Below are 11,896 nucleotides of genomic sequence, written 5' to 3' on the forward strand. Positions count from 1 at the left end.
CCAAATATTACTGACACATAAAATCAAGAAGGAATTGAGTAAGAATTTTGAAATGTAAAGCACATGCCAAACAAGACTGAGTACACAGAATCAAGGTAGAAGGAGACGGGGACTCCCAAGGCGTCTCTCTGACCTGCAGGCCTGCATGGTGGCTCTCTCTCAGCCAGACCCAGTATATCCGCACACGATGACTAAGGTCTGGTCAAAATATCCAAAAATGAGCGGAAAGAGGACCTAAAAAGGACTAAAATTCAATGGAAAACTAGACAGTAGCAGCAGACCCAGGGGTGATTCACCCACTGGAGTCATGGGGTGGTGACTTCAAAACCATGAGGAATCTCATCCCTGAAAATAAGGAGGAGAATCTGTTGTGTTAGTGAATAAAAATTATAAAATATAAAAATAATGGAAATTAAGAAGTGACTAAGTAAGTTAACATAGCATATTAGATGTGACAAAAGAGAAAAGAACATGAACTAAAGACAGATAGAGAGAAAATACCCAGGAGGCAGTGGTGCGCTCCTCCTACAGTCCCAGCACCGGTAGCCCAGGCATTTGAAACTGTGAGATCTCATTGCAAAAGAAAAAGAAAAAATATCCATGTGGAAATACACATCGAGAATGACAGAGAAAATACATAAAGATATTTAAAAGCCATACTACACAACGCAGGGAACAGTCCATCTGGGTAAGCAGAGTCCCGGGCCAAAAAGGGAAACAAGGAAAAAGAAAAAAAGAAAAGGAAGAAAAGGAGTGAAACAAAAACAGTACTCAAAAGGTTAACAGATGATATTTTTCCAAAACTGATGAAAAGTATAAATCCTCTTTTTCAGAAAAGGTGATGTATCCCCAAAAGAATGAAAACTACCCTGGGGTGTGGCAAGCCCCAGTGTTGGAAGCCAAAGAGAAAAATACCCTAAAGGAGCCGGGAGGAAGTCAATGCGGCACCCTCGAAAGAGCACAAAGCAACCTGCAAACTGTGACTGACTGTGACGCCAACAGGAAGAAAGCCTAAGGTCGTGGGAGATGCCACCAAACCACAGAGTCACAGACGAAGACAGCTGAGAAGCAGCGTCAAAGAGCCACAAAAATAAACTAGAAAGCAGTCCCACATCAAACCAAAAGGAAGTACGATAAATGAAATAATTAAAAAGGGCCCAAAGTACTGAAAAGACACACATAAAGCCAAAAGGGATTCCTAGAAAAAATATAAGACTAAATAAATAAGACAAATGGGCGTGAATGCACAGACACTCACGTGCACTAGACGGTAAGAACAAATTACTAACACTTTGATTACAACTAATTAATAATTTCAGGAATGAAGCAGAGACATCACTGTGGATCTTACAACCTTGAAAGTGAAGAAAGCATTTTTTAACTATGTAATTTATACTAATAATCTAAATACAGAGAAAACTGTCAAAGTCCTTGAAAAATATAACTTGGCCCAACTGACAAAGAATAGAAACTTCTAATTAAAAGCATTTTGGGGGTTGGGGATTTAGCTCAGTGGTAGAGCGCTTGCCTAGGAAGCACAAGGCCCTGGGTTCGGTCCCCAGCTCCGAAAAAAAGAACCAAAAAAAAAAAAATAAAAAAAAAAAATAAAAAAAAGCATTTTGACTGAAGATATAACTTAAAACTCTTTAGTAGTCCTTCCCGCTAAACTCTACCATGTATTGAAGGAGAATAGCATCAATCTTACACTCACTTTTTAGGAGAGGAGAAAGGGGCCAGCATCCAACCAGGGAGTGGCAACAGGAAAACCCACCAGCCAATCTCCTCCATGAATCTATGCACTAAAGTCCTAAATGAGATGTTAATAAATTAAATCCTGTGCTATCATAGCCAAGAGGCTCGTTCCCAGGGTAGGACTGGATGAGCAGTCAAAAATTGATTACTGCAGCAATCCCCAGTGGCCTATTATGAAAGAATGGAAGTAAAAAGAGGGGTCAAAAATAAATGGAGCGCCCACAAAATCTTTGGGGGTGATTCACGAATGCAGGGAACTCCCCAAATTCACATCAGCCAAGTGTACCACTCCAGTTGTGCTTACGAACATCAACTAAAGCCTTTTACGCCCAGAGAAGAACAGAAGGGGTAGAGAAGGCTTCCCTCTGAACTTTGGAAGGTGTGACCTCTGGCTCCATTTTTTTCCTGGTTGATTATAATCCTCTGGTCCTGCCTGCCTCACCGGCTTGCAGTGACAGCACAAGAGACCAAGAGAGCCCCATGAATGCCACAAGAGGCTGAACCATGTGTGCCAAGTGGTGCTTGGCTTGGAAAACCCCACCTTGGCTCTCCATGCTCACCTGAGAGACGGGGGCTGACCGCCTTGCCGCTTGAATGCTCTTTCTAGCCGTTCCTGGGGCATCCTGGAATTCCCGTCAGGCAAGTCCAGCCTCAAAGGTGTCGTGATGATTTCTGTGTGGCTGTACCCCAGTGGGCTGTCCTCTGAAATACTTCTTAGCCTGGGCCTGTCCCTCTGGCATGGCCCTTGGCTGCTAGGAGTAGCATTTGGCTTCTCTATAGACAGTTCATTCAGCTGACCCAGGGGACTCCTGGAGAAGGAGTCACTGCTGGAAGCAGAGACCTCCTGTGGTCCTGGACAGGCTGGGGTGTGAACAAATGGCTCGGGCTGCTGCTGGCTCTCCTCTGGAGATTGGAGCTTCCTGCTCAAAGTCGAGGACCGTCGCAGAGAGCGTTTGCGGAAAGAGTCCTGAAGCAGTAGGAAAGAGACAGAGAGCATCCTTAACTAGAAGAGTTGGAAAAAGTACTTCCTCTAATCCCTGGATTCGTCCTCCCCAGGAAGGTCTATCTCCACCCCAACCTTCTTTTTCTTTCTTTTATTGAAATGACTTTTTTTCATACAATATATTCTGATTAGTTTCCTCTCCCCCTACTTCTCCAGCTCTCCTATCTTCCCTCCCACCCAGATTCACACCCTTTCTGTCTCTCCTTGGAAATAAACAGGCATCTAAGGAATAATAATGAGATAAAATAAAACAAACTGGAATGGACAAAAACAACCAAACAAGAGCCAAAGAAAAAGCATAGCAAGTGCATAGAGATAGAGACACACGGTGTCGTACACATAGGGATCCCAGGAAACAGAATAATATGCGTGGAAGGGACCTACAAAGTGAAAAAGGAAGGAAGGAGAGAGAGAGAGAGAAGAGAGAGAGAGAGAGAGAGAGAGAGAGAGAGAAGGAAGGAAGGAAGGAAAGGAAGGAAGGAAGGAAGGAAGGAAGGAAGGAAGGAAGGAAGGAAGGGGAAGAGAAGAGAAAAGGCACTAAATATGAAATAAAGACCTCCTAAGGATGCCCTTGAGTTTGTTCTGTTGACCATCTACTGCAGGGCATGCAGCCTACCCTTGAGAGTGGTTTGTTTCCCCAGTGAGACTGCCTTGGAGGAAAATACTTTTCACCAGAGTAACAGTTAGGAGATGGGAACTGTGCCCTCTTCTCCTTTTGGCTTTAGAAAGCCATCTGGGGCAGACCTGTGCAGGCCCTGTGCACGCTGCCTCAGTGTCCTTAAGTTCCTGTGTGCACCATATGGGTGTGTTTACAAGGCCTTGCTTCCTTGGTGTCCTCCATCCCCTCCAGGTTTTCCACTCTTCCTGCCTCCTCTTCTGTATAGCTCTCTGAGTCCTGAGGGGACTGACTCCTTCCCTTAATGTACTCCGGAAGGTGCCCCCCAAAGCTGGCACTGCGATGCACCTTCCTGAACAGATTCCTGAGCACCCTTGCGGTTTTCTCTCACTCTCCTTCCCCAGAGCACTTCAGGTGGCAGCAAACGCATCATGAGTCTCTCCTTATTGTCTCCTCACCTACAGCTGAGTCATCTGTGGAAGCGGTTTTACTTCTCTATCCGTCACATCCTCACCAGTAATACAAGCTGTCCACAGCCCCTTACCTGCCATTTTGAAAGCAATCCTGTGGTGAGCTGTTCTCATCTGTTAGGGATGTGGCTATCAAGTTTTCAAAGGATTGATATCCTCATGTTTAGCTCTAAAGATGCTTGGTTTTGCTCATGAACTTACGTGCTATGTGACATATGCACTATGATAACCTTCTGAAATATAAATATTCTAAATCCAAAACACATTTGGTCCACATTTGGGATGAGAGAGGAGGGGCCTGCAGCCCATCCTTCTCATTACCATGGATAGAGAAGATAGAGCCCAAATACAGAGCACGCATGTCACAGAACCATGACAGTTAGTAGGCCACTCTCACTCCTGGTAGTCGATCAGGAATGGCCAAAGTCATTCTTTATTCAACTGTGGTGGTTATGGAAACCCTAACTCAGCTGCCTGTATCTCCTTAATGATCAAGATTTGCCTATTGAAAAAGAAGGAACCAATAAAGTCAGGTGGACTATCCCCCTCCTATGTGCTGAAGAAATGGGGCTTCCTGCTACTACCCAAAGGGCAGTGGGCATGGGAGGGCTGCCAAGAGACAAAACCCACCTTCAAGTTTTCCCTCAGGATATCTAAGCATTCCAAAACCCACTCAGGGGCAGGCAGTAGCCTGGGCTGGAATAGGGAAAGCTAATTTGTTGTGTTCTGGCCTCGTGGAAATGACTGCGCAGGGCATGCCTGCAAACAGGGAGGACGGCAGTGGTCACCTTTCCCGAAGAGACACATTTACCTCACCCATGACTTACTAGTAAAAATTGAGGGATACCCAGCAAGTGTTACCAAAATGCCAAACTCCCTCCAGGAAACAGGAAATTCTACAGTAATCACTATTTGATGCACTTTACGGAACTCAGATATCACAAAAGCAAGAAAGCTCATTTCCCCAAACAATTCCAAAGAAGTCTTCAGCAACGCCCTTAAGGGAAAGTCACCTCCCTCTCACCAGAAGTCTCGCCCGTACACACTGAAGAACTGAGCCATCTTGGTGGGAGACAGGACCCTGGCACCCACTAAACTAGTGGTTCTCAAAGTGGGGTCCCCTCATCTCTAGAAGTCCCCAGACCACTTAGGGAATTCAAAACAAACATAGTAGCTAGGTATGACTCGAGTGTGTCCTCCAGGGCCCACATGGTGTGAGCTTGGTGGCATTAAGGTGACATGGTAGACCCCAGAAGAGAACTGGAATCAGAGGTGATCTTTGAGGGGATCAATGCTGATCTCATGGGACTGGATCAACTCCCACAGATGGTTTGTTGTGAAGGAACCTGCCAGCTCCCCTGACTCCCTGTTCCTTACACACAGCCTGCCCTCTCACAGGAACTCCCACAATAACAGCACCAGCCCTGCCGAACTATGAGGTAGAACGAAAGGATTTCATGAGAGTCTGAGCAGACAGGAGCCGGGAGACTCTCAGACCCGCAACTATGACCTAAATAAACCTCTGTTCACTTATCCACCCTCGGTTACCTTGTTAGGGTGACAGGCAACTGACTGAGACAGTAAAAACATGGCCAATTTGCCTTTCTCGGTGTGATTTAGGGTCCACAGCAACGGCAGGAACATGGCTGGCCATGTGCATGAATCTACGCTCGTTCTGGGTGTTCCTCGCTGCCTTACACTTGCAGTAAGAGTGAACAGACATGATGCCGACTTAAACAGTGCCGCTGAAGCTTTATTATGAAGCGTTATTAACCGCGTCGTCTAGACGGTCACACCTATCACCTCAGAATTCCAAGCAACCAAACGGAGGTGCACACGCCTGCTCTGCTGCGTAGGAAGAGCAGTGGCTGCGGTGTGTACAACCGTCTAACTGTGAGTGCAGGGAACTTGCTGTTTTCTTCAGGGGACCTGGGGCAGACAGACAATAGTGATTCAGACTGGAATTTGGCAGGCATTTCTTGAAAATAAACTGAGCCTGTCACAGCAAGGGAAACAAATGGTGCACTGTTTTCAGTGTTGAAGCGCAAGCTGTGGGGTAAACATCACAACTTTTGGGAATCCTACATCAGTCACCAAAAGCTTGACTGTTTGGGGGGATTTTAAATTTTTCCTGCAATCTTTGGTGGTTATGTCAACAAGTATGGCTGTGTGTGTGTGTGTGTGTGTGTGTGTGTGTGTGTGTGTGTGTGTGTCTCCATTTAGAACATCTATATAATTCAGTAACTGATGTATTCCAAAGGACTTGATGCATCACACTGCTTAATCATACAGGAATAAAAGATTCAACATACATGGCAGACATTTGGAAACTTATAAAGTGCAGGCAACACACGTATGTAGTTTAAGGTTCCACGTTAAGGGGTGGGAGCGTGGCTTTCTTTGATAACCCAAACTAGTAAATCCCTGGGTTTTGAGTCCCAGTGCCACATATACCATACATGGTGACACTCACTTAGAAGATCTTTAAATTCTTCCTTCCTAAATTCTGTCTAAGGTCAGATTTTGTCCACACACTTTAATAAAAACTGTGTACTACAACAGACTACATTCAGAAGCAAAAAAAAGCTATCTATATCATTTTGAATCAGCCAGATATTAAAGAGATTTACAAAAACCATGTACAAAGCAGTTACTAATCTTACCAATTATTTGTTAAAAAAAACAAAACTAATAGAGTTCTTCTGATATGGCACCATACCACTCTCCTGGCTGTAACCATTCAAGGTACCCAGAGGGATCTGTCAGGAGGAAAGAACACTAACGCTGATGTCAGCCACAGCAAGGCATTATAGGATGGCACCAAAATCTGAAGTCACATATTTGCCACCCTGGGACTTGGCTATTCCTTCTTCTACATTTGAGAGACTATGTTTCCTCTCAACTTCTCTGACCGCTAGCCACTTTCTTCTGGACAGGGTACAGTTTATGAATTTCCTTCTTTGACAACAAGGTGCCTAGGGTGGGACATGGCACCAAAGTGTGGCTTGGCAGGGAGAGGACCTCCCTCTTTGTCCTAACACCACAAGAGTGAAAAGATTAGTGCCAGCATCAAAACACTCATGCAGACACAGAAACTCAGCTAAATGAGAGGAAGGTGGTATTCCACAACAACCAGGGTGGATCTGTCCAGTACACTCATGCTTCTGATATTCCCCATTTATTGTTTTGCAAACTTCTTTCACACTGTCCTCTCGTTTGCTGTACCCTCCTACCTAAGGAGACCAAACCATGATCCCTCCTTAAAGGAGACCGCCAAGCAATGAGTGAAAATTTTACAATTTTTTTGAAAGAAAAAAAGAAACAATAAATGATAGCTTTAAAGACCAGGGTTTCTACTCCCCTTTAACCACTGTGGTAAAGAATAATATTCTCTAGACTAGGAGAGATCCCCTTCCCTAGAACTACAAGACAGAGCCAAGTGCGTGTGCTTTCACTCCAAACAAGGGGGGGAGGAAATCAAAGCGTCCACTTCACTAACTCAGGTAGATAAACTGAGAGTGAAGAGGTAACAAAGCTCAGGATCCACAGGTCACTAAAAGTAGAGCCAAGGAGAAAACATGTTGGCATCCTTCCTGTCCCCACATGCACCCCGTTCTCAGCCAGCAGTGCCCAGTGCCCACCTCTCACTGCCCAGTCTACAGAAAACAGAAAGGGGCAGTCCCACCTGCGAGGAGCTGGCGACGGGCCCGGCCATCATGCCTCGGACAATCAGGCCAGACTTCGGCCTGGTCCTCTCCACTGTCCTCTTCATATCTATGCCAGGCTCTGGTGAGTGAAGCTGGTCCACCTTCTCCCACGCAGGAACCAAAGGGAGGCTGTCACCCAGGACCATGTGCGCAGGCTTACTTTTGTATGGGTTTTTTTTTGAAGACATGAAATTACCAAATATGTCCCCATCCAGATTGTCATGCCTACAAAAACATAATATTTCCACTTTAAACAGAGCCTCCAAATAAAAGACAACAGTAAAGCCCAAAGCTAACTTCCATTCATAAATACATAATTGGAAATGAGCCAAGTCAGGAGAGGTAAGGAACAGAAGCACTTCCTTGGTATCAGGACAAATGCAGCTGAGTTCAAGCAAAGTCAGAGGACAGACCACAGAGATCCCCAGTCCTAATGCTGAAGGCTAAAGAGCGCCTTGAGTCTTGCATACTCGGATGATACAGGAGGCACCTGCAGGGCAGTGCAGGGCATGCGGGACTTGGCCTTGCTATACATGGAGAGCACACCTGAGGCAGACGGCATGTCGGGTGCTCAGTAAAGGTGCATCAGTGTATGTGTGTGCGTGTGCATGCGTGTGTGTGTGTGTGTGTGTGTGTCTGTGTGTGTGTGTGTGTGTGTGAGTATGTGTATGCATTCGTGTGTGCATGTGCACATGCAAGGGGGGAGGCAGGGAAAGGAAACAAAAGAAAAGAGAGGAATGGTAAAAAGGAGCAAGAAGTCTTCTTTTTAGGTAGAGCCTCCTAGGTGATCAGCCGTGTTACGATGGAGCTGAATCTCCCCTTCCAACCACTGGCTGTCAGAAACTCATTAAAGCTGACCATAAACACGAACTTCATACTTTCCAGAAGTACATGGCCACAGACATTGCTGCTGATGCTCTGGGTTATGTCATCCGAATGACTGGGAAGGACAAACAAGGTTTCCTGTGAGGCAAGGTTTCCTGACCCACAGCAGACTATGTCAGGCCTACACAGGTGCAGCTGCAGCAGACTATGTCTGCTGTTAAAAAGGGCATTCCTGCTATAGATCAGTAAAAGGAGAGAGGAAGCGCACGTCTGCTTGGGGATGCATGTTGATGCCAACCTGAGTCCTCAACTTGGTTACTGGAGAGAGATAAAGACAGACAGACAGACAGACAGACAGAAAAGGAGAGGGAGAGAGAGATGGGAAAGGAGGGAAGTAGGGAGGGGGGTACAGAGAGAGAGAGAGAGAGAGAGAGAGAGAGAGAGAGAGAATATTCCTCGACTGACTGACAGATACTACTATGCCTCCATGGTTGGGACCCCAAAGAGCTAGCAGAATCCTAAAGTGTCTCTAAAGAGAATGATGTCCAACAATATGTTGTCACAAGGCCCTTAAAATAAGAAGCCCAGGACCAAAGCACCCAGGAGTCAGCACTCAACTGGGCCTGCACGGTTGCAGTTACTCCACACAGCCTGGAACAGATGCCAGTGCATGGCTCTGAAGAAACAGTGCACTAAGAAAACGAGGAGAGGCTGAAGAATAGGCTAAACATGTGGCCCAGAGAACGAAGGAGGCTAGAGGACAAGGTCAGAAACAGATGGCGAAGGGACTCAGCTGTCGTCATCAAGGGCGTGTACTTTGAAGTCTGAGTAAGAGTACAAAGTCTTTAAGAGTACCAAAGAAATGACCAGACCTGAATTTCAAAGAAAAAAAAAAAGCAAGAAAGAAGCAGGGCCTGTTTGTAAAGGGGACTCTCGCCCGGGCTGGTGGGCAGCGAGCAGAGGAAGGGCAGGAGGCGGTACCTGGCTTTGCCTGTCTCTGACCATGATGTCCGTCTTCCTGTGTCTTCATCTGAAAGGTCGTATATATTCACCAGTGTGGCCTCTGGGTATCGCAAAGGCAATTTGCTGTTTTTCTTTGGAACAGGGATTGCAGGGATCGGGGCTTCCTGACTTTCAGTGCTGTCTGTATTTCCAAAATGATCCAGAAAGTATCTGGTAATGAGTTCCAGGTTTGTTTTCAGAGGCTTTTCTTTTGTCTATCAGTGGGAAGGAAAAAGATATCATTAATTGAATGCACAGCCCTCGGGGAAGGGTGGAAAGACCATCCCAACCCTCTGACATACTTTACCAACTTCTCACTCACGCTACACACTCCCAGCAAATACACACTTACTTATTCTGTGTGCCAGGCGCCACCCTGGGTAGGAATTCAGAAAGAAAGACAAAAGTCTCCACTCTGAAAGAACCAGCGCTCTGTGCACTATGAGGCAGAAAGAGGGTTGTCCAAGCCAACCTCCTTTTGCATTCTTTCCCTCTGTAAACAACTGTAAGAGATAAATCCTTTCCTTTAAAAACCAGTTTTAATTTCGTTTTGTATTATACTCATTTACTGAGAGGGAGGAAGCTGAAAGCCACCTGTGTGTGGGGATCAAAAGAGAACTTGAAATGGTCAGTTCTCTCCTTCCACCATCTTCGGGGCCTCTCTAGATCAAGATCCATTTGGGGCCTGAACATTTTACTAGGGGCGCTATGGTTTGAATCCGGGATGTCCCTCTCGGGCTCATGTTCTGGGCCCTTGGTCACCAGCTTGCGGTACCATTCTGAAGTCTGTGGGCCTGGCTAGTGGACACAGAGTGTAAAGGGCAGAACTGTGAAGAGCACGTCTGCCCCTGGGTCCAGTCTCACGCTCTTCGTTTCTGATCTGCATCATGGCAGCAAACAAACTCAACTCCAGCCACCAGAGTTTCTCCATCACGATGGACTGGAATACCTAAAACCATGATCCCAAATAAACTCTCACACTGTGGGCTGCTCCTGCAGGTATTTTGTCAGAGCAAAAACAAAGGAAATAACACAACAGATGATGTTTCTTTAACATCAACCACAGAGTCAGCTAGGACAGACCCAGACTAAACCCCAAGCATAAAAAAGAAAGGATAAGTATGCGAGGAAACTTCAGAATAAATAATATCGTGTTTTCCAGCCTTGCCTGTAGTAAGTATTTGGGTTTTTGGATTTCTTGTTTTTAAACACATGACCAGGTGAGACTTACTAAACCCAAAACAGAAAGAATTGGAGCTTTGATTTCTCCTGAACTCTTCAGCCCAAATAATCTGAACAGATACCCAGTTGTCCAAGCAGTGACCCACAGGTTGGCCTTCAGAATCTTGGCCATGTGTCAGTTCCACCCCAAGAGCTGGGAGCTGGGAGCTGGGAGCTGGGAACATCCGGCCTGTGAAACTGTGTCCAGACATGGGCTTGAGTGCAGTGTTTGCCAAGTCAGAGCAGCCAAGGGTCTGATGAAGGCCTGGTGTGGAGCCCTCAACACAAGCCAAGTCCTTCCCCTGCTAGTCCTCTCCAGCCAAGATCCATGGCCAGTGGACAACACTGACTTCAACGGCCTTATCAGATCATTAAAATCAGGAATAATGTGTTTATTTATTCAGCTTTTATAAGACCAAAAAACTTATGTATTTTATCTTGGTCTAAATTAGGATCACAATGAAGTGAGTTAAAGAAAACATATAAATTGACTTCTCTATCTTGCCTTTTCTCTCAGTGAGGTGCTCTGTGCCCTGTTGCCCACATTATACCTCTGTAAGTTTTCTCACTTGTATCACTAAAGCTCACAGTGAACACACAGGCTTGAGGTGAAGCTAACACCATTTCCCCAAACCTCAGTCTTACATAGTGAGAGGTCCAAAAACCTTGGGAATAAAACTTTTCAACTCTCCGGGAAGCATACTGGACTCCTCAAAAGGATCCTCTGGCAATGGCCCTTTAGTCAATGATGGCCCTGACTTAGGGAGGAGAGTTGAGAGCTGAGTGAGCTCCTGGGACAGCTGGCTGGAGGAGATGACAAGGCCAGAACTGAGCTGCTATCCAAAATTCTACAAGGTCTCACCAAATATAGAACCAACATAGCAGCCAATCAAATTGTACTAATGTCACTGCTTCGCACTTACCAATCATATTTTAGGTTACCTAACCTTTCTGGAAAATTCCCCTAGATGTGCATAAAAGGGGCCTATGAGCCCCTCAGGTTGCTGCCATTTGATGAATGGTTGACCCTGGCCTGCTGATAATTTCTGCAAAATAAAGTCTTTGCATACTGTCCGAAATGTCTGGGGTCTTCCTTTAGTGATTCTTGGACCCTAACAGTAGGTATTCAGTCTATCACACAACTGTTAGGAAAGCCAAGCCACTGGGATATTCACACTGAACTGCAGCGGTTCCTGGGGTCAGAAGAGCTCTGGGCTCAGTGCATCTTGAAAGTGCCTGCAACAGATGCTAATGAGCACACTTTGCTTTAAAAGATGGGTCCAATGCACTCTGCCGTGAC

The 11,896-nt window shown here is 45.9% G+C and overlaps 1 protein-coding gene across 1 annotated transcript in view; it reads right to left on the reverse strand.

Annotated features, from left to right (window-relative positions):
* The window catches only part of Mindy4 (MINDY lysine 48 deubiquitinase 4), a 104,538-nt gene that overhangs the window by 83,490 nt on the left and 9,152 nt on the right, over positions 1–11,896 (reverse strand). The window contains exons 3-5 of the mRNA XM_032906447.1: positions 9,355–9,590; positions 7,527–7,773; positions 2,313–2,719 (exon numbers count right to left, since the gene is read on the reverse strand). Of these exons, the coding sequence (XP_032762338.1) occupies positions 2,313–2,719; positions 7,527–7,773; positions 9,355–9,590 (890 nt within the window). The remainder of the gene's footprint in view (positions 1–2,312; positions 2,720–7,526; positions 7,774–9,354; positions 9,591–11,896) is intronic.

The sequence above is a fragment of the Rattus rattus genome, chromosome 6 (genome assembly GCF_011064425.1).
Source record: "Rattus rattus isolate New Zealand chromosome 6, Rrattus_CSIRO_v1, whole genome shotgun sequence".
Lineage (NCBI taxonomy): Eukaryota > Metazoa > Chordata > Mammalia > Rodentia > Muridae > Rattus > Rattus rattus.